Source organism: Doryrhamphus excisus, chromosome 13 (genome assembly GCF_030265055.1).
Source record: "Doryrhamphus excisus isolate RoL2022-K1 chromosome 13, RoL_Dexc_1.0, whole genome shotgun sequence".
Taxonomy (NCBI): Eukaryota; Metazoa; Chordata; class Actinopteri; order Syngnathiformes; family Syngnathidae; genus Doryrhamphus; species Doryrhamphus excisus.
The window spans coordinates 17,496,779-17,520,234 of NC_080478.1; the positions used below are offsets into that span (position 1 = coordinate 17,496,779).

A 23,456-nucleotide genomic window follows, 5' to 3' on the forward strand; every position below is an offset into this window, starting at 1 on the left:
GTAACTACAAATAAGGACCAATAAGAGAGGTTTATTTTGCTGCTTCCACCAATCAGACGAGTTTTTAGTCGAGCATGGATGACGTAGCCGAGACGCATGTCTGACTGAAGGATGTTGAGGTGAGCTCTCGCTGCATTATAGTGTTAATAAGCGATTAAATAGCGAATAGCGGACATTTTGCGTAAAAGTGGTTAACTTGGTCACGTTTATGCTTTATAACAACGCTAATTCTGTCATTACAGGCGCTTCGGGGGAGTTTTTTTACGAGAGCATATACGAAACAACCCGAACATTTCCACTGTGCTCCGCAGCCTCAGCTCCCCAGCTTTTACTGCTATTAATTGTGCACCGAATGCCCTAATGGAAGCCAAATTATACCAGCCGCCGCCACAGGTCCGCGGCATGACGTCTCTGGACAAAGAAGCCTTCACACAGACAATTGTTGTACCAGCTCTACGGGTGCGGACGCGGCTCATCAACAAAGTGACGAAGAGCTTGAAAAAGTCCACCATCCAGCGTCCAGGGATATGCAGAGTAGTCCAGGACAAGGAGAACAGTCCAGACTTTAAGCTGGTGCTCCTGGACCCTCACAGAGTGTCCTCCCTAAGCTCCCTCAGTGAGGTGGAAGCAGAGGCTTTGAGGTCATTTGATGTTCTGGAGGAGTTGCAGTACTATGAACTGAAGTTGACCTACGAGAACCTAAAGAGCGAAGAGGTGCTGGAGGCCGTGCTCCCACGGGGTCAAGATGTGACGTCTGCCTTCAGCCGAGTGGGACACATCGCACACATGAACCTGAGGGACCACCAGCTCCCGTACAGGAACCTCATTGGTGAGACACACAGGGAACATCACAAGTTATGATGGAGTACCCACCCATTTGGTGTTCCGCTTCTCTGATTGTAGGTCAAGTGATCATGGACAAGAACCCTGGTATCACATGTGTGGTCAATAAGACAAATATGATCGACTCGACGTATCGCAACTTCAAGATGGAGGTGCTTTCTGGAGAGGAGAACATGGTCACCAAAGTAGGTTGCCGTAACAACAAAATAATAACCGTTGGTGTTATTTAATAATCAGGAGAGCATAATATCATAGCTCATATCTGTAAACCCTGAGGCAGGGGCCTCAAACTAGTGTCCTGCAGCCCACATTTGGCCCGAGGGCCGCATGTTTGAGACCCTAGTTGCCAACAAAAACTGATGGCTCAACTAAGACTTTTCCACAGTACTGTATATACACTCTAGTGCAGGGGACTCAAACACGCGGCCCACTGGCCACATTTGGCCCGCAGGACACTAGTTTGAGGCCCCCGCCTTGATATGAAAGTTTAATGTTAGTGCGGCCCGCGCAAGTTTGATATGGATGCTGTATGGTATCATGTACCCAGAAAAAATTATTACGTTTGATTAATGTTCATGTTAAAGGTTAAATAACTGTTAATAGTTATCCTCCCTATCCATGTGGAAGTGGTAAGTTTTTGGCTATTTAAGTTGAAAGGAAATAACTTGGAGGCTACCGTTTAGGTCGCTAGCTCTCTAGTTTGCGAGTTAGCATGTGTCTCAAGACCCTGCAGTTGCGCAATATGTTGTAAATAAAAAGTATAAATGTGACTATAGTCGTGTTTTGTCATGTCTACAGGACTCAATAATGCTTTGTTAATTTTGTAGTCGATCTAATGCAGGGGTCTCAAACACGGGGCCCGCGGGCCAAATGTGGCCCGCAGGACACTAGTTTGAGGCCCCCGCCTTGATATGAAAGTTTAATGTTAGTGCAGCCCGCGCAAGTTTGATATGGATGCTGTATGGTATCATGTATGTTATGTATCTTTATGTTAAAGGTTAAATAACTGTTAATAGTTATCCTCCCTATCCGTGTGGAAGCGGTAAGTTTTAAAATAAAAATTAAGATATTTGAGAACAGTGGAATGTTTTATCAGAGCTTTTATTGTAGCAAATCGGAACCAAAGCACTGAAAAAGTTTGTATAATTTTCTGTTTTTAATAAATGTGTTTGTTTTTTTTTGAAAACCTGATGTGGCCCAGTCTCACCCAGACCCTAGCTCCAGTGCCCCCCCCAAGTAAATTGAGTTTGAGACCCCTGCGTTTGAGGTTCTGATGCTGGTCTCCCATTCATGTGTCCCAGGTGAAAGAAAACGGTGTGACGTACGAGTTTGACTTCTCTCGCGTGTACTGGAACCCGAGGCTCAGTACAGAGCATCAGCGCGTGGTGCAGCTCGTCAAACGCGGCGACACCGTCTTTGACGTGTTTGCCGGCGTGGGACCCTTCGCCATCCCGGCAGCTAGATTGGGTGCCAACGTTTTAGCCAATGACCTCAACCCCGAGTCTTACAAGTGGCTGCAACACAACAGCAAAGTCAACAAAGTGGAAGGCAAAGTCAAGACCTTCAACATGGACGGCCGGGACTTCATCCGAGGTCCGCTCAAACAAGAACTTCCCACGTTGTTGAGAGGAAAAAGCGGCGTCCACGTGGTCATGAACCTTCCTGCTTTGGCTCTGGAGTTTCTAGATGCCTTCAAGGGCCTCCTGTGTCAGGAGTCTGTACGTGAGGAAAACGTTCCCATAGTTTACTGCTATGGCTTCTCGAAAGATGACAACCCAGAGAAGGACGTGATGGACAAAGCATCCCAAAGCATCGGGTTCCCTCTGGAGAATCGCTGCTCTGTGCATTTTGTACGGAACGTAGCGCCCAACAAGGATATGATGTGTGTGAGCTTCCCCATACCCAAAGAAGTCCTCTTCAGCCACACTGGTGAGAATTAATTTTGCTTAGTTTTGATTGACAAGACATTAATTTAATATTTTTATGACTATACTTTGCACAATATTATTTAATTCCTGACTATTTTTTTTTTTTATTATCACCAGAGTCTTCAGAGGGACCGGCACCCAAGAAGCAAAAGTGCGAGACAACTGACTCAACATGAAAATACATTCAATATCACATCATGTACTTCATACGAGGAAATATTTGCGTTGGTCATTTTAAATATCTTTCTTTCAACATACTCATCACACATTTTTTACTTTATATTCTTGTGCTGTAATCAATGTTAATACTGGTTGCTTATGAAGAGGATAACAAGATCAAAAAGAGACTAGACTCTTAAATACTCTTAAATACTCTTAAATACTTCTTAAACTAAAGCAACTTAGCTTTATTTGTACACAAAGTACACGTAGTACATATGTTTATCCTTCAGAAAAACTTATTTTGTTGGAAAGATCTGATCACCGATGTAGTCATGTATCAGTAGTGCTGTAACAAATAATCTAATTAATCGATATATTGATTAATTAATATTAATTAATCGAACTATATACTTTGGTATTTGATTAATCATTTATTTTATTAAATTTCTTCGGAATTCAGTGAGTATTTTATAATTTCCTAAGTCATCTATAAAACCAGGCCGGCACGGCACGGCGGTCTAGTGGTTAGCGCGCAGACCTCACAGCTAGGAGACCAGGGTATTTGTGTTTCACATCAATTGCTAATACATTTGTTTGTGCACTTCCTGTATTCAACATGTTCCGTTTACCCATTTTGAAAATAGTAACCATGCTTATTGAAATGCCTTATTTTCGTGCATTGTTTGAGTTCCATAATTTGATTCCACATATTGATATGCGCGCAGACCTCACAGCTATGAGACCAGGGTTCAATTCCACCCTCGGCCATCTCATGTGTGGAGTTTGCATGTTCTCCCCGTGCATGCGTGGGTTTTCTCCGGGTACTCCGGTTTCCTCCCACATTCCAAAAACATGCTAGGTTAATTGGCGACTCCAAATTGTCCATAGGTATGAATGTGAGTGTGAATGGTTGTTTGTCTATATGTGCCCTGTGATTGGCTGGCGACCAGTCCAGGGTGTACCCCGCCTCTTGCCCCAAGACAGCGATCCTCGTGAGGAAAAAGCGGTAGAAAATGAATGAATGAATGAATCTATAAAACCAGACCTAGTATCTTTTGTTATCAGACTACGGCTGTCCTACCTAGTCATTGTGCATCAACTTGATGAAGCCCGCTTGGATGAGAGGCGAAAGCATCAAACAACGTCAATGACCTGGACGTATGAGAATATTCACAGGCATATTATTTTTGTGTTTTAAGCAAAATAAGACTTTAACTTGAATTTTTGTTAATTTTTTGGTTAATCATTACTTTCCATACTTGCGTAGGAGTGAGCCACCATATACGTGTTTTTGATTGGATGGATTAAGTTCCGGGACATTTGAAGAATAACAGAGAGACAATTTCAAGTCCCATAGAATTGCAAGAAAATTGTGATTTATATTTTTTGCAGAATCATGCAACCCTGCATCATATTGACAGATTTTTGTTTCTTTCAGTTTACAATCACAATCATAAACATTGCATCCATGAGGAGCTGAATACAAATCTTGCATTGAATGTCATAGAATGTTAAATAAATTGCTGAACACATTGTGGGAATTTTGATTTATTTATATATAAAATACATTAAAAAAAATGATACATTACTGTAATCGCTGACCACCGTGATAGTGTTTGTCCTCTTGGGTCATGTATTTGTCGTCCATAAGTCGTCGTGAGGTCAGCCTGTTAGTGAAAAAAGGCCACTGAAAGCATCCTGAATGGCTCGATGACACGCCAAAGCTGAGCTGTATCCTCCAGCTGTGTCCTGAGGCATGGCCGCCCGCACGTGGTTCAAGTATCTGTAAACACACAAAGCCCCCCCCCAATCAGTGATGTCATTGGAGGTATTTTGTAAATAACACAAACTGACAGCGTGCAGAGTAACCCGAGTGTACGTTTATCCATCATTAAATCCACACTTCTTAAGTTATTTTTCCTGGACCTTTTTTTCTCTCCTTTGATGAGATTAACGTAGACAGAGACAGCCGTGTCCTAACACTGGGACACCTTGTGCTCAAAAGCCTTTACAACACGGCTCTATTAAGGTATTATAGGCGTCTCTCTTGTTTTAAGTGCTTACAGATGTAACCTGCAGCGGCCTCTCAGGTCCTTAAGCAAAGCTCAAAGTCACTGTTTACATTTTCACACATAAAAAAAAAGGAGTAAAATAGTCTCCTCAGTCATAGTTGACCACTATCAACTCTTAAGGACACACTTTTTTTTTCTTTTTCATCATTTTTGAAAATGTCCAGGTCTCAAAGATCTAGCTCCCACTATAAACATAGAAAAAAAATATTCTTTTCCTCACAAGGGTCGCGGGGGTGCTGGAGCCTATCCCAGCTGTCTTTGGGGCGAGAGGCGGGGTACACCCTGGACTGGTGGCCAGCCAATCACAGGGCACATATAGACAAACAACCATTCACACTCACATTCATACCTATGGACAATTTGGAGTCGCTAATTAACCTAGCATGTTTTTGGAATGTGGGAGGAAACCGGAGTACCCGGAGAAAACCCACGCATGCACGGGGAGAACATGCCGAGGTCGGAATCGAACCCAGGTCACTAAACACTCATCCGCTATGCAGCCAATATCCATTTTAATCGGGGTACACCCTGGACTGCTGGCCAGCCAATCACAGGGCACATATAGACAAACAACCATTCACACTCACATTCATACCTATGGACAATTTGGAGTCGCTAATTAACCTAGCATGTTTTTGGAATGTGGGAGGAAACCGGAGTACCCGGAGAAAACCCACGCATACACGGGGAGAACATGCAAACTCCACACAGAGATGGCCGAGGGTGGAATTGAACCCTGGTCTCCTAGCTGTGAGGTCTGCGCGCTAACCACTAGATATTTACATTTTTTTAAAAATAAAATAAATGATTTTTCAATTACCAAAGTATGTAGTTGTCGATTAATTAGATTAATCGCATCTAATTAATCACATCCACGCATGCACTGAGGTGGCCGAAGGTGGAATTGAACCCTGGTCTCCTAGCTGAGAGGTCTGCGCGCTAACCACTTGTCCACCGTGCCGCCTGAATTTAATTTTTTTTTTTTTTTTTTTTACAAAATTCCTATCAGTAATATCTCTTACTGTTATTTTTCCTCTATCAGCTAAAATATATCCACTATCAACATATTCCATCCACTGCAATCTGGCAAATTATTCCTTTTTGGTCCTAAAATGAGGAAGAAAACTACACACACTTCCCATGCACGACCAAAGCCCCCATAGAAGAGTCTGACATGCAAGTGCAGGAAACTTCAAAGTGAGATGGGAATCGGAGCACAAACGGCCCTCTGATTTCTATACCCAACTGCTTTATACAGTAACCCAACACCTGTGTGGTGTACGTGTGTGTGTGTGTGTGTGTGTGAGACTAGACCAGACATTGATGTCAGCTAACTGCATACAACTGTAGAAAATACTGCAAACATTCATTCCTACGTCACACGGCGTGACCTTTTGTCGCGGCTCGGGGACCGTATATGCTTAAAAACGACATGTCAGGAAAACCCACTCATCAGCCACTTAAGAGAAACAACACGCAAGTTCAAAACAGGAGAGCGCAGTGATTAATAATAACTTCATTAGCGCCAAGCTGCTGTAGTCTGTCCTTCAGAGCACTTGAGGGAGGTCTTCTCGTATGGCTTCCTGCATCCGATGAGTGCTGTCTATTGATTATATTATGCTGGTGCCCGTTTTAATGGTGAAAAAAAAAAAGCGGGGGGGCTATTTACGGCCTGGCTAAGTCTGCTCTTCCTGCTAATCTAATCCCCGAGCTACTCATGTGGTCATTCCTTCCAAGAAAGCTGAGAGCTCTGTGTAACTTTATACCGTCCTGCCCCTAAGGAGAGAGCAAAAGAGCAGAAAGAGAACATGAAGGTGGGGGGGGGGGGGGGGGGGGGGGGCAGTCTGTATATACGCCTGTGTGTGTGTGTGAGAGAGAGAAGGAAGAGGAGGAAGGGCGGGTGAGTTAAAATCACCTTTGGGTATCATCATGACAAATCCTCTTCTCTTAAACTAACCCTGCTGGCCTCTGCTAACCCCCGTCCACCCCCACGTTTGTTCAATTCTGCTCCATTAAGTCACCTGCTGGATCTCCCAGCGAGCCCAAGCAGCATCCTCGTGTGGGACGTTCATGAAGTTGGAGCAGTTAGGAGGAGCCTGACATGCACTACAGAAGGGGTCTCAAACTCAATTTACCTGGGGGCCACTGGAGCTAGGGTCTGGGCAAGGCTGGGCCGCATCAGGTTTTCAAAAAAAAAAAAAAATTTTTTTTATTAAAAACAGAAAAATATACAAACTTTTTCAGTGCTTTGGTTCCGATTTTCTACAATAAAAGCTCTGATAAAACATTCCACTGTTCTCAAATATCTTAATAAGATAAAAAAATAAATAAACAAATCAAGAATAAAGAAAATCAATCAGTAATAAATAAATATAATAATAATAATAATAAAACGGCAAATAACTCAAACTTAAGAAACCACATATAGTTGGTGGGTAGACAAATTATTTTTTTCAGATTAAAATGAACAAAGCATTATTAGAGCCCTGTAGACATGACAAAACACGACTATAGTCACATTTATACTCTTTTTATTTACAACATATTGCGCAACTGCAGGGTCTTGAGACACATGCTAACTCGCAAACTAGAGAGCTAGCGACCTAAACGGTAGCCTTCAAGTTATTTCCTTTAAACTTAAATAGCCAAAAACTTACCACTTCCACACGGATAGGGAGGATAACTATTAACAGTTATTTAACCTTTAACATGAACATTAATCAAACGTAATAATTTTTTCTGGGTACATGATACCATACAGCATCCATATCAAACTTGCGCGGGCCGCGCTAACATTAAACTTTCATATCAAGGCGGGGGGCCTCAAACTAGTGTCCTGTGGGACAAATTTGGCCCGCGTGTTTGACACCCATGCACTACAGTGTATATACAGTACTGAGGAAAACTGTCTTAGTTGAGCCATCAGTTTTTGTTGGCAACGATTCTTTGCACAATAGTCATTAAGGAATGGTAGCTAGATGTGGGCTGATCGATTCAAATATCATTATTATCGATATCAGTATTGGATTGGGGCTCATTCATTCATTTTCTACCGCTTTTCCTCACAAGGGTTGCAGGGGTGCTGGAGCCTATCCCAGCTGTCTTCAGGCGAGAGGCGGGGTACACCCTGGACTGGTGGCCAGCCAATCACAGGGCACATATAGACAAACAACCATTCACACTCACATTCATACCTATGGACAATTTGGAGTCGCTAATTAACCTAGCATGTTTTTGGAATGTGGGAGGAAACCGGAGTACCCGGAGAAAACCCACGCATGCACAAACTCCACACAGAGATGGCCGAGGGTGGAATCGAACCCTGGTCTCCTGGCTGTGATGTCTGCGTGCTAACCACTCGACCGCCCCACAATTAATTTCCAAATGCATTAAATATAACCTGCAGACTCCAACACATGCTATACACTACTATGCAAACATCTATACTTTGACATGAAAATGACAACGTGAACGCCCACAAGTCCCCCCCCCCCCTTTACTCCCTAAAGACTGGACTTGCCTTTTGTTCACAGGGCTCTGAAACCCAAGCCGTTTCGCTCTGTAACATCTTTCACTCTCTGGCCCCATTGGAGCATTAGCTGCAACTTGATAGGAGTCTTTTCAAAGCCTTGTATTATTGTGTAAATATGGGTCACTTTGGACTGCTCCATTATGTCGCTTTGGGGGAGCGAGGTACGCAGCGACTGCAGGTGACGAGGACGGCGTAATGACACAGTGAGACAATGTGTGCCCGTCAGACGGCAATCAAAAACCACAGAATATGACGTGGGGGGGGGTTCCACTTACATGTACAACTGACAGGAGGAACATTCCTGAAGTTTTTGTTTTCGAACCCGGGTCTTCCTCATCTCCTGACTCCTGACTGTGGCCTACATGCTAACCACTTGGAGTGTGGGAAATTCATTCATTTTCTACAGCTTTTTCTCACGAGGGTCACGGGGGTGCTGGAGCCTATCCCACCTGTGGGGGTACACCCTGGACTGGTCTCCAGTCAATCACTCACATTCATACCTATGGACAATTTGGAGTCGCTAATTAACCTAGCATGTTTTTGGAATGTGGGCATGCATGTCGAGAACATGCAAACTCCACACAGAAATGGCCCAGGGTGGAATTGAACTCGGGTCTCCTGGCTGTGACGCCTGCGTGCTAACCACTCATCCGCCGTGTAGCCTTGATATCTATTATTCATGTGTGTGTGAGGGTCGCAGGGGCTGCTGGAGCCTATCCCAGCTGTCTTCGGGCGAGAGGCGGGGTACACCCTGGACTGGTGGCCAGCCAATCACAGGGCACATATAGACAAACAACCATTCACACTCACATTCATACCTATGGACAATTTGGAGTCGCTAAATTAACCTAGCATGTTTTTGGAATGTGGGAGGAAACCGGAGTACCCAGAGAAAACCCACGCATGCACAGAGAGAACATGGAAACTCCACACAGAGATGGCCAAAGGTGGAATCGAACTCAGGTCTTCTAGCTGTGTGGCCTGTGCGCTAACCACTCAACCAACTCAATTGTTTTATATATTTTTTTGTTAAAAATAACTGAATGAAATATCCGACTTATGATAGCCCAAGTGTATCCAACTTCCAGCACTATTAAAGCTACTAGCTTCCGCTAACAACCGCTGACAAAATGTGGGAAAATTTGTAGTCCGTGGACCAGAGGCTAGCAATAGATCGCTCGGTAGCTACCAGAGGCTAGCAATAGACAGCTAAGTAGCGACCAGAGGCTAGCAATAGATAGCTAAGTAGCTACCAGAGGCTAGCAATAGATAGCTAGGTAGCTACCAAAGGCTAGCAACGGATAGCTAGGTAGCTACCTGCCACCAGAGACACCAGGAGCCAGGCAAAAATGTGTAAACAAAGATGGTTGAAAAGTCGAACTTCAAGGTGACTTAAAAAAAAGAGCGATCACACAAGCTAGCATTGATAGCATCAATTGACTACATATTTCACATATTATTTTTTGTTGCCACGGTATCAACTCAATGGGATGTATACTTTTACCACTACATCATAGTCATTGTTTACGTTATAAAAGTACTGAACTAAAATAATGAGCTCTAATTCTGATCACATTGTCTGATACTATTTAGTTATTTCAAAATGGCCACTTGGCGTGATCGAGTACTTTGGAGTCCAGGATACCTGAACAGTGTCTCCTAATCAGGATCAACAAATCTGTCCGAAAGTCTTCTCTATTCATACTGCCTGGAAAACTCCACACAACCACATCCCTAATTTCAAGTGAAAAGAGGTGAAATGTTCCAGTAGCGTCATTCCCAGATGAGAACGTTTGGTTCGTGTTGGGTTTGGACCCATGTTGCTGCATTGGAACCGATATGGTTTTCGGTTCTTGAGGCAAACAGCCGCGAGTCCCTTGTCTAGACTCTCCAGAATTGCCTGGAATTGGATTCAGAAAGCTTGATGGAAAAGAAAAAGAGGCACGAGTAATGCTGCAATGGTTATTTCAGCAGCAGACAGACACTTAATCAACACAAACCACAGAGCAGACGCAAACAGACGGAATCAAACCCTCTTCCAACAGAACGCTCATTGTCAAAGCGCTGGCTGCTGTCACACATGACAACATTCCTGTTTGCTTTACAGCACGTTCAGCTGACGCTCCGTATGAATGAAGTCCTCTGACAACGCTTACACGCCGTGCTAGCGGTGAGACTGGACCGCAGCTTTCGCACCTGTCTGCTTTCACAGCACCCAAGCAAGATTCATTCATTCATTCATTTTCTACCGCTTATCCTCACAAGGGTCGTGGGGGGTGCTGGAGCCTATCCCAGCTGTCTTTGGGCGAGAGGTAGTGTACACCCTATACTGGTTGCCAGGGCACATATAGGCAAACAACCATTCACACTCACATTCATACCTATGGACAATTTGGAGTCACTAATTAACCTAGCATGTTTTTGGAATGTGGGAGGAACCCAGAGTACCCGGAGAAAACCCACTCATGCACGGGGAAAACATGCAAACTCCACACAGACATGGCCAAGGGTGGACTTGAACTCGGGTCTCCTGGCTGTGAGGCATATAGAATGTTAATAGTATGGTGCAAAAACAGGTAGTAGTAGTAGTAGTAGTACAGTAGTACGCAGGGGTACTGGAGCCTATCCCAGCTGTCTTGGGGCGAGAGACAGGGTACACCCTGGACTGGTCGCCAGCCAATCACAGGGCACATATAGACAAACAACCATTCACACTCACATTCATACCTATGGACAATTTGGAGTCGCTAATTAACCTAGCATGTTTTGGAGAACATGCAAACTCCACACAGAGATGGCCGAGGATGGAATTGAACCCTGGTCTCCTAGCTGTGAGGTCTGCGCACTAACCACTCAACCACTGTGCAGCACACACAAGCAAGATGAGACAGAAAAAAAAATCCTGCTTATCCTGATCCGAGTGGTGGAGCCACTGGAGCCTATCCCATCTAACATTTGGGCAAAAGGTGAACTATTCAATCAGGGTACATATAAAGGCAGGCAACCATTCACACTCATAGTCACATGGTCACCAAGTGGGGATTTCATCCACTATACCAGCAGTGTCCACATTTTGGGACCGGCCCCACATATTGAAAAATCAAAAGATGCAGGGGGCCACTTTGAAACAAGCCGCGGCCCGCAAATGGCCCTTGGATTACACTTTGGATACCCTTGTACTAAACCATCAATGACTCTAATGACCTTTAATGATGACTCGAAAAATCCTTCCCTATACCTGAGGAGTGCTTCAAGGTCAAACTATGGATGCTAATTCAAGGACAGCTGATAAACACAGCTGACAAACACGGGACACAGAGGGTACGCCACCCTCGCCAAAGGCCAGTCATGAGTGTCTTGGATGGCAGCAAAGCATGTCCGGAAGTCTTCTGTTAGCGCGCGCACACTTCCGAACAGTGGTTGAGGATTCCTGGCCTGGGAATGATGGGGGCGAAGAGGAAAAAGGCGGGAGGGATTGTGCAGAGCCACACACCTGCCAGATGATTTGTCAGTATAGCGGGGTCAGCACTCAGCTGTCACCCCCTAATCACCCATCCTACCCCTTAAGTCTACCCCCGTCAAACTCTACTCTCCAAAAACACCCCCCCACCCCCCGGTCCCTGCATTCCTCAGGCGGCTCCGGTTTCACTCGCAGCACGGTTGCCCCCATATGCCCCTCCTTTTTGCCACTCGACCCCCAGAAACAAAAAAAAAAAAACCCTTGTGGAAGATTCAGCACACTGAGAATATTGTGTGGAAAGCGGGTGCGAGCTCGTGCTCCACAATTCATGGACGTTTGTCTACACCAGGGGTCTCAAACTCAATTTACCTGGGGGCCACTGGAGCTAGGGTCTGGGTGAGACTGGGCTGCATCAGGTTTTCCAAAAAAAAACAAACGCATTTATTAAAAACAGAAAAATATACAAACTTTTTTAGTGCTTTGGTTCCGATTTTCTACAATAAAAGCTCTGATAAAACATTCCACTGTTCTCAAATATCTTACTTTTTATTTTTCTGCACAAAATAAGATGAAAAATAAATAAATCAAGAATAAAGAAAATCAATCAATCAGTAAGAAATAAATATTAATAATAATAATAAAACGGCAAAAAATAAAAACTTAAGAAACCACATATAGTTGGTGGGTAGACAAATTATTTTTTTCAGATTAAAATGAACAAAGCATTATTAGAGCCCTGTAGACATGACAAAACACGACTATAGTCACATTTATACTTTTTTTTATTTACAACATATTGCGCAACTGCAGGGTCTTGAGACACATGCTAACTCGCAAACTAGAGAGCTAGCGACCTAAACGGTCGCCTTCAAGTTATTTCCTTTAAACTTAAATAGCCAAAAACGTACCACTTCCACACGGATAGGGAGGATAACTATTAACAGTTATTTAACCTTTAACATGAACATTAATCAAACGTAATAATTTTTTCTGGGTACATGATACCATACAGCATCCGTATCAAACTTACGCGGGGTCGCGCTAACATTAAACTTTCATATCAAGGCGGGGGCCTCAAACTAGTGTCCTGCGGGCCACATTTCGGCCGCAGGCCACGTGTTTGAGACCCCTGCATTAGATCGACTACAAAATGAACAAAGCATTATTAGAGCCCTGTAGACATGACAAAACACGACTATAGTCACATTTATACTTTTTTTTTTATTTAGAACATATTGCGCAACTGCAGGGTCTTGAGACACATGCTAACTCGCAAACTAGAGAGCTAGCGACCTAAACGGTCGCCTTCAAGTTATTTCCTTTAAACTTAAATAGCCAAAAACTTACCACTTCCACACGGATAGGGAGGATAACTAATCAAACGTGATTATTTTTTCTGGGTACATGATACCATATGGCATCCGTTTCAAACTTGCACGGGCCGCGCTAACATTAAACTTTCATATCAAGGCGGGGGCCTCAAACTAGTGTCCTGCGGGCCACATTTGGCCCACGGGCCGCGTGTTTGAGACCACTGCTGTAGAGTAAACAAGTACAACACACGCATTGTCATAAACACACAATGAGGCAAAAGGACAGTTGTTGAAGTGTAGTACTGAACAAGTAGACCTCACATTTGGCCCGCGGGCCGCGTGTTTGAGACCCCTGGTCTACGGTTTCTATTGATACAAAACTGTAAATCCAGCGGAGTTGGTCCAGAAACCCCCTGCAGACAAGGCAAACACTCTCACAGGTATACAATATCGGTCAACAGCGGTCTTTCATCGCCACAGGTCAAAGGGTCACACTCTTTTTTTCCATTCAGTGCTGCTTCCTCGGGGATGCGGCAGCGTGTGAGAAGGACTCTCAGCCATTAGCCTACCCCGCTGTCCGCTAAATTAGCTCAAACTTGTGAGTTAAGGGGGCTTGGAGCGCTTACATCAGCCTTATCCGCTATCAAGAGTCTTATCATCGCCGCTGACAGGCTGAGACTGCTTCCCTAAATGAGATGAGGAAGCTATCACTAACACTTCGTCAAGAGCAGCATGTTTAGAGTGTTAACAGATGCTCCGGTTGATACTTGAAATTAACACCTAGCTAAATACGTGTGACTGCAAAACACTACTACTGAAAAGAGGAGGCTTTATTGTTATTTTGTACGTCTCTCACAGACAGTGTCTGCGTCTTATAAAGGCCAATTGTTCTGCATATGCCTGAAGACAACTTCCCTTCCTGGTCCTGCACGCCACCTGTCACTGTTCATCGGAGCCGACAACTGTCTCAGCCCCCGCATCTCTTCGGTGTAACCTGATGGGGGCAGTAGAGGCTGCCTTACTTGCACGGGCCTCATGTCAGGGGCATCGCGCATCCCTGTGAGCTACTTGATACACAGTCCATCTTTCTGTCAACTCCTGAGCCGCCACTTGATAACTCTGTGCCACCTTGAAAAGCTTCTAAGAGGGAGCGAGGGAGCTGGGGGGGGGGGGCTAAGAATGACATGACATCAGTGTCATCGTTAACCAAATGGGGTCGTAAACAATGGAGGAACATATGCTGTTCTGGGAATGGCTGCTAGCCTCAAGGCACACCCATATATACACAACAGCATAGTCAGATGTAACATTCTGGGAATAGGGCACCTATACACAGAGGAAGAATAGAGTTTTCCCCCTTGGGGGGGATATCAATTTCAAAACACCTCAAGCAGTGAGGGGCTGTCAAGGTGGATTTCAATTAAGAGAAGAAGACAAGTGAAAAAAATGCAAGAAAGAGAGGACTAAAAACGAATACTTTCTATGTAAAACATGCAGCCATATATGTAATACAGATATCCTCAAAGTTGTATTAAAATAAAAACATTTTCCATATTACTATTTGAGCTACTTTGATGGAAATGAAAGGACTGGTGATCTATACTTCTGTTGTACTTACACGAGTGCCACCATGCAATTGTAGGCATTTGTATGCGCTAACAACACTAAAAACCTTCAGCATATCAGTATTCATTCATTCATTCATTTTCTACCGCTTTTTCCTCACAAGGGTCGCGGGGGTGCTGGAGCCTATCCCAGCTGTCTTCGGGCGAGAGACAGCGGGGTACACCCTGGACTGGTCGCCAGCCAATCACACGGCACATATAGACAAACAACCATTCACACTCACATTCATACCTATGGACAATTTGGAGTCACCAATTAACCTAGCATATTAAACCCATAACTGGGTTACTTCCTGTTTGTGGGCTTCCCAGCATGACTTGCGGGTTCTAAATGGCAATTAAATTCATTCATTCATTTTCTACCGCTTTTCCTCACGAGGGTTGCGGGGGGTGCTGGAGCCTATCCCAGCTGTCTTCGGGCGAGAGACAGCGGGGTACACCCTGGACTGGTGGCCAGCCAATCACAGGGCACATATAGACAAACAAACATTCACACTCACATTCATACCTATGGACAATTTGGAGTCGGCAATTAACCTAGCATGTTAAACCCATAACTGGGTTACTTCCTGTTTGTGGGCTTCCCAGCATGACTTGCGGGTTCTAAATGGCAATTAAATTCATTCATTCATTTTCTACCGCTTTTTCCTCACGAGGGTCACAGGGGTGCTGGAGCCTATCCCAGCTGTCTTCAGGTGAGAGACAGCGGGGTACACCCTGGACTGGTGGCCAGCCAATCACAGGGCACATATAGACAAACAACCATTCACACTCACATTCATATCTATGGACAATTTGGAGTCGCTAATTAACCTAGCATGTTTTTGGAATGTGGGAGGAAACCGGAGTACCCGGAGAAAAACCCACGCATGCACGGGGAGAACATGCAAACTCCACACAGAGATGGCCGAGGGTGGAATTGAACCCTGGTCTCCTAGCTGTGAGGTCTGCGCACATAATCAGTATGTGGAATCAAATAATGGAACTGGATTATGGAACTCAAACAAAGCATTTCAATAAGCATGGTTACTATTTTCAAAATGGGTAAACGGTATATTTTGAATATAGGAAGTGGACAAACAAATGTATTAGCAATTTATGTGTAGCATTAAATAAGTTTTGCTTCTAATGTGATGCATTTCAATGTAACCTGTATGCATGTTCAAAATTGAATTAAATGATAAAAAAAAATTTGGTCAACAGTCATAAAAAATATTCTCAATTGAAATATGATACAGTAAAAGTACAGTTTACGCACATATTTGACCTTAAGCTCCTTGTAGCGCACAAGCTATCTGTTGGAAACCCCCGCATGAGACAAATGGTCATTGACTTCTGGACAAGTGGTTGCCAAGTCCCATCCATGCCCCTGTAAAGACGTTTTTGACACTTAGGACACCGAGCTGTGTGAGAAATTTCAAGTCAATGGCATCAAACTTTGAGGTTCAATAATGCCACCATGTGGTGTGCTGGTGAGACAAATAATAGCACGGGCAACACGTATCAGTTCAGGAGTAGAAGAGTTAGTTCTCACTAACAAATTAGTGAAAAAAGTGAAAAAATTAGTACACTCTTGCTGCCACAAGGTGTGTGTGTGTGGTAAGCTCCACACCACATGAGTTTGTTTTCTTTTTCCAGCTCTTAAGAGGGGAAAATGAGCCAGTTAATCCCCCCCGGTACAGAGTAAGGTCCTTTGCCCCAAGGGTGAAAAAGCAGGGGAAAGTCTGATCTGTGTGCAACTACACTAAGTCAAAGTACGTGTACGTTATTACAGATATTAAAAGCATGCAGCCTTCAATTGAACAGCTGATTTTGTGAATTCGACAAATATCACCGAGTTAAATAGTCAGGAGAGATCACCTACATTGGGTGCAATACGTTTTTTACATTGTAAAAATCTTGTGGCACACCACTAACCAAAAATGTTCCAAAATGTCACCACGACCTCACACGTGCATCAATAAGTCTATCGGAGGAACAAGGTAGGTGTTGCCACACGGACCAATATTACATTGCTATGCTAGTCTTTACACCACAGACACTCCACAGTAGCCACGTTTTTACATCACCACTTTTTCTCTTTCCCAATGACCTTTCGGGAAACAATGGTATCCATAGAAAGGAATATTCCAATCTCTTGTCTACATGCGCCGTGAAAATCAACCAGAATAGTCAATAGGGCATGCCCAGTAAAACGTAAACATCACGTGATACCGGCTTCCCCCGAGTTTTTCTTTCACTTGTTGGAATAACTCCGTATTGCCAGTTTTTCGTCTGTCCAGTCTTGAAATTTAGTTTGAATCAAAAACCAACTTTGCTTAGTCCAGTGCCGATTGCTGGCCTCCATTTTTAAAAGTGAAGAACGTCTGGATCTGCGTGTTACGTCATATCTGAGCATGCGCTGAAAGAACGCCCCCAAGATAAATTTAAACATTAAAAAATCAAATTCAATCTTTTATAATTCAACTAGGGGCATTTATTTTCTTTTTTTAATAAAACTGGACTTATGAATAAAGTATAGAAGGGTTTAGATTCTGTTTCACAGATGGCGCTAATGCACACGAAAGCTGCTTGCCAACCGCCAATAAACAACAGAAGAAGAAAAACACCACGAAGAAGAACGCACCCTGACAACTTTCCGTTTGAGCGGGTACAAGATACCTCAATCGGATTGGTTAAAGGAATATTCCATCCCTGTTCAATTCTTTCCATTTGAACAAATAAATCAAATGCAATTGGAATATTTGGGTCCATGTATACTATTGACATCATATTTGCAAATGATGATTAATAAATGTTAATTATAAAAAGTGATATTGGATAATTCCTCACGGCACACCTGACGGTTTCTCAAGGTACACTAGTGTGCCGCGGCACAGTGGTTGAAAATCACTGCCCTACATGCTGAAAATGCCTTGGATTGATTCATCTAAGAAGGAGACTGTTAGTCTGTCTGGCACGCAGCCCGAAAAAAAAAGAAGAAAAACAACAACACTCAAAGTGGTGCTGTTGCAGATAGACCAGAAATGTCTTTGTCACTTGTGTAATGCTCGCTACTTTTCAGAAATGACTCACACACCAAAGTAAAAAAAAAAAAAAGCTTCTCCACTGCGGTGCACACTTATTTAGACTCGTACTTCAAGAGAGGATCAATATTTGAACAGATCTATGGGAGAGGAAACAATAGTGATGTGGCCTGTTAATGGTCTGTTTACTGAGACAGACAGGATAATGGCCTGGGTGGGTGGGGTGGGTGGGGGAGCACTCGGACCATGGCTGCACTCCATATTGTTTTTTTGATCTGGTTAGTAACAAGGAAAGTCCGCACGTATAGAGCTACGACGCATCAAAGCTCGGCTGTAAGTCATGTGATGAGCAGTAAGATGGAGCGTTTTTGTTGACATGGAAGGTTTTGCAAGTCAAATGTCTGTTCTCCAGTCTCCTGTTTTACAACGCTTGGGATCTCTTTTGGCTATGCAAATAGGAAATCTGTGACCTCTGCGAGCGAATGTTAGGCTTTTAGATGAGAGCAATAGAAGCACTTAGCCCATTAGCATCCTGGGATTTTTTATTTTTTTAAAACACCTAAAATGTCATACCAATGCTAAGGGTAAAGCCGTCTGTGAACCATTTGGAATTTTGCTTGGGGCTCTTTTGACAGCTACAAGCTGGATTTTTCACCCCAACAGCTGGAATCTGTCTAAGTTAGCGACACTGACAAATAAGAGTTTGAATACGCTGAAATGGATCATTTTTATTCTGCTTGTTTTCAGAAATATGTACCTTCATAAGCACTAGTTTGGACTGGAAAACACAACCGGGTCATAGCGATAACCTTTACATAATCCCATTTCATATTTGACAATGCTAACATAAAAATTAAGTCTATTATACAGGTTTTTCCGAAAGTTAGGATCAGGGATTAGGCCAGGGGTGGGCAAACTACGGCCCGGGGGCCACATCCGGCCCGCCGAGTGTTTGAATACGGCCCGCCCAATCTTTCAAAAGTATTTAATTTAAACTCAACATACAACCTGACATCATGGCCTGAGCCAACCTTTTGATGGTTGTATCAATTTCGTTGTTTGACATGGTCTGTTGTTTACAAAGTGCTCCTGAACAAAGAGACACAAGCACATAATAATAATAAAAATTAAAATAATAATTATTATATTATTATTATAACTATTATGATTATTATATTTATTATATTAATGCTAATTATTATATGAATTATATATAATAATATTGTTATATTTGCATATTTTACATAATAATAATATAATAATTATTTTAATTTTATTTTAATTATTATAATATTTTATTATTTTTAAAATATTTAAATATAAATATAAAATAATAAATAATAATAGCAGATTGCATGACAATTTTACAGATACAATAATACCAGGTGGACTGTAAAATATATAGTCTGCCCCCCCCCGGAAATATTGTTATATCAATGCGGCCCGCGAGTCAAAAAGTTTGCCCACCCCTGGATTAGGCATTCCAAATGTGTGACATTTGTAGCGGCTACCGACACGGAAACGTTTTCAATGTTGTATACTCCAATAACTGTTAATAGTTATCCTCCCTATCCGTGTGGAAGTGGTAAGTTTTTGGCTATTTAAGTTGAAAGGAAATAACTTGAAGGCTACCGTTTAGGTCGCTAGCTCTCTAGTTTGCGAGTTAGCATGTGTCTCAAGACCCTGCAGTTGCGCAATATGTCGAAAAATAAAAAGAGTATAAATGTGACTATAGTCGTGTTTTGTCATGTCTACAGGGCTCTAATAATGCTTTGTTCATTTTAATCTGAAAAAAATAATTTGTCTACCCACCAACTATATATGGTTTCTTAAGTTTTTATTATTTCCTGTTTTATTATTATTATTATATTTATTTATGTATTTATTACTCATTGATTGATTTTCTTTATTCTTGATTTGTTTATTTATTTTTCATCTTATTTTGTGTAGAAAAATAAAAAGTAAGATATTTGAGAACAGTGGAATGTTTTATCAGAGCTTTTCTTGTAGAAAATTGGAATTTTTTTTAATTTTTTTGTTTTTAATAAATGTGTTTTTTTTTTTGTTTTTTTTTTTGGAAAACCTGATGCGGCCCAGTCTCACCCAGACCCCAGCTCCAGTGGCCCCCAAGTAAATTGAGTTTGAGACCCCTGCTCTATATGGCTTGTCTCTTGTCTTTCAAGACCGTTTTATCATGATTGCCATAAGTTCGACGCAGCGCTGATACATGCAATTAAGAGTGCAAAACTCTGGCTTCATCATAAAAATAGTGGATGGGTCGTCGGAACGACTGCAAGGAAACGGTCAGGGAACACAATAACTACAACTTACTATGGAGATAATATCAATATATCTGATAACCGAGTTCAGTTAAGCAACAAGCAAGAACCAAACAAACCATCCATCTTTTTTCTATGCCGCTTATCCTCCAAACAAACCAGCTTCCCTATAAAGTGTTGTTCTGGCAAAATGAGTCTTGAGAAATTTGAGTGAAAAAGTTCCTGCGAGGTCACCCATCCCGATGCCTCAGCCTCAAGCTCATAACTTCAGCATCAAAGCTGTGTTTGTGTTACAAAGAGGGACCGGGTGAGGCTCCAAGTAGGTGCCATTACTGTGGAACTGTCACTCTCAGCACTGTCATGTCCACGACTGTCAGTGACCACCGATTCCAGCCACGCCATCCTTTTCCAGGTCCATCGGGCACACAAGATGGATGTATACACCCATGTCAAATACCTGAGAATGTCAAATACCCGGGTAAGCCATTCTTAAGAGGATCCTCTGCATTTGATGAACCAAGAAAAACATCATGGCTGACTTGCACGTTCATTCAAGAGTGAGAAGCGAGATCCAGAGGAAAGAGAAGCTCATATAACTAATTTGGCAACAGCAGAAAGAAACTCCAGGGTCTCTTATGAACCATTTTTTTTTTACGGTTAAAGAGCCAAATCCATGTTCCCTGGACAGCTGTCTGCCGGGAACTGAGGACAAGTTTCTGGAGTACTCCCCTCCCGACAACATGGAGTGAAACAAACGCACGCACACTTACCCGCCGAGTAAACACACAGACATGGAAGCGACACTTAAAAAGCTAAAGAACACAAGCAGGAGGAGAGTATCACTCAGAGAGCCATTAACCCCTGGCTCCCGACCAGGGCAGTGAACAGACGTACTTTAAGCACATGTTAAACATTGCTAGTCTATGTGTGTGCATATGTGATTTATGCTTTACTTGTGTAAGAACGTGCCTGTTTTTATTTGAAGAAAAAATGGTCTCTTCCAATGACAATGTCAGCCACTTTTAAACTCACTTTACAAAATATTTTAACATGGATGTGCTACCGAGAGAACACCTCTAACTGAGGCTTGGAGTTACATTACTAAGAACTAAGACCGAGGGAAGCCCAGACTAGGAACCATATTTCCTTATTGTTCTTCTAGTCACATGCTCACTTGTTTTGCATAATTTGCCTTCTTGTACTCATTCATTCATTCATTTTCTACCGCTTTTTCCTCACGAGGGTCGCGGGGGTGCTGGAGCCTATCCCAGCTGTCTTCGGGCAAGAGGCGGAGTACACTCTGGAGTGGTCGCCAGCCAATCACAGGGCACATATAGACAAACAACCATTCACACTCACATTCATACCTATGGACAATTTGGAGTCATCAATTAACCTAGCATGTTTTTGGAATGTGGGAGGAAACCGGAGTACCCGGAGAAAACCCACACATGCACGGGGAGAACATGTAAACTCCACACAGAGATGCCCGAGGGTGGGATTGAACTCGGGTCTCCTAGCTGTGAGGCCTGCGTGCTAACCACTAGTTCGCCTTGCAGCCTTGATATCGATTAGTCATATAGATATTATTGCAAATGTTGATCCAAAATCGGAAAACATTAATGGACTCTCACCCAAAGTCAGCTAGGCTAGGCGCCAGCATGCCCCCAGCAACCATAATAAGGATTAAGGGGCATAGAAACTCAATGAATGAATGAGGCGTGTGAAAAAAGCCAATTAATTAGTTCATTCATTCATTCATTTTCTACCGCTTATCCTCCCGAAGGTCACATGGGGGCCTATCCCAGCTATTTTCGGGGCGAGAGGCGGGGTACACCCTGGACTGGTCGCCAGCCAATCACAGGGCACATATAGACAAACAACCATTCACACTCACATTCATACCTATGGACAATTTGGAGTCGCTAATTAACCTAGCATGTTTTTGGAATGTGGGAGGAAACCGGAGTACCCGGAGAAAACCCATGCGTGCACAGGGAGAACATGCAAACTCGAGATAGCCGAGGGTGGAATCGAACCCTGGTCCTCCTAGCTGTGAGATCTGCGCGCTAACCACTCGACCGCCGTGTCGCCCCTTCTTGTACTCCTCCACCATTATTTTATACCTAACCTTTCCTCACTTGTTTCTCCCCTGGTGAATGTGAGTGTGAATGGCTGTTTGTCTATATGTGCCCTGTGATTGGCTGGCGACCAGTCTCCCCTGTGACTCTTGTGAGGATAAGCCGAAGAAAATGAATGAATGAATATTTATTTACTGTTAGCCTTTGCATTCATTGCTACAAAATGCAACAATCTGTGCAAGTGATTAAGGAAGATGTAGTCACCCATGCAATTCCAACTGCATATGGAAATATTTTTTTTATGACACTCTTATTTACACAGAATTTGTGGTGCCCTCAAAGCAAACACTGTAAAGATTAAAGACAAGTCCATCCAACTATCCAAGTCCTTGTACTGTACTGTGAATGATGATTGTTCCACAGACAGCGACCAAACCTTACAGTAACTCCATGACTCGTCTGTGAGTGCACATCCTCCATCAGGAGGTGCATCCCCATGAGAGGAGCCCCAGACTCAACAGGGTTCATTCAGCTGTTCCCCTTTCCCAGAAACAACTAGCGGCAGATGCCCGACAAGCACCTCCAAGAGAAAAACTCACTTTTTCCACCAATTATACAAAAAGCAAAGCAAAGTGGGGGGAGAGGAGGCAAAACCTCTAAATATTATACACGCCGTCTTTTGGCAAGTGCATTGAGCAAATTCTGTCGGAGAAGGATGGGTAATTTCAGGGTGAACAAAGCCAACACAAACAACTGTTCTGGCAAGGCCTCATTGTCAGCACTTGAGGTTTGAAGTTGAATGTTTCAACGCTCCACAGCCAAAATTCTCTTTTCCCTGCCCCCACCAGCCCATATGATTTGTCCTTGTCCGAGATCTCAGCCAGCCTTTCATCACCTACACAGCAAGAGCTGTTCTTGTGGAAAACAACGTCAGACCCCCAGATGATAATCTGCACATGCAAGTCGAAACAAATGGAAGGAGTATTCTCTCACGGTCCTCTGTAGTGTACATGAGCTCATCTACATTAGACAGGCAGACACCCCCCCCCCCCCTCATGTCTACCATTCATGTTTCCAAGTGGTTATTCCGTTGACAAAGCTGTTGCAAAGACCAGATTGCCTTACCATGATCGGA

At 43.2% G+C, this 23,456-nt stretch overlaps 2 protein-coding genes across 5 annotated transcripts in view; one reads left to right on the top strand and one right to left on the bottom strand.

Annotated features, from left to right (window-relative positions):
* The first annotated feature begins 54 nt into the window (after positions 1 to 54).
* On the top strand, positions 55 to 5,197 carry trmt5 (tRNA methyltransferase 5). Its single transcript, XM_058091521.1, has 5 exons — positions 55 to 119; positions 243 to 829; positions 904 to 1,028; positions 2,145 to 2,772; positions 2,889 to 5,197. The coding sequence occupies exons 1-5, from the start codon at positions 112 to 114 to the stop codon at positions 2,945 to 2,947; spliced, it is 1,407 nt and encodes a 468-aa protein (XP_057947504.1). The 5' UTR covers positions 55 to 111; the 3' UTR covers positions 2,948 to 5,197.
* The window catches only part of mnat1 (MNAT1 component of CDK activating kinase), a 116,780-nt gene continuing 97,628 nt past the window's right edge, over positions 4,305 to 23,456 (bottom strand). For 3 of the 4 annotated variants that reach the window (XM_058091527.1, XM_058091526.1, XM_058091529.1), the window contains one exon: positions 4,305 to 4,716. In XM_058091527.1, coding sequence (XP_057947510.1) covers positions 4,596 to 4,716 — 121 coding nt within the window. In that variant the 3' untranslated portion in view covers positions 4,305 to 4,595. The remainder of the gene's footprint in view (positions 4,717 to 23,456) is intronic. The other variant, XM_058091528.1, reaches the window with a different exon arrangement.

Bases quoted from the DNA above. Each gene is read 5' to 3' on its own strand.
- trmt5 (XM_058091521.1), top strand. The intron at 830-903 runs GTGAGACACACA...CTCTGATTGTAG, and splicing joins CCCGTACAGGAACCTCATTG to GTCAAGTGATCATGGACAAG. The intron at 2,773-2,888 runs GTGAGAATTAAT...TATTATCACCAG, and splicing joins AGTCCTCTTCAGCCACACTG to AGTCTTCAGAGGGACCGGCA.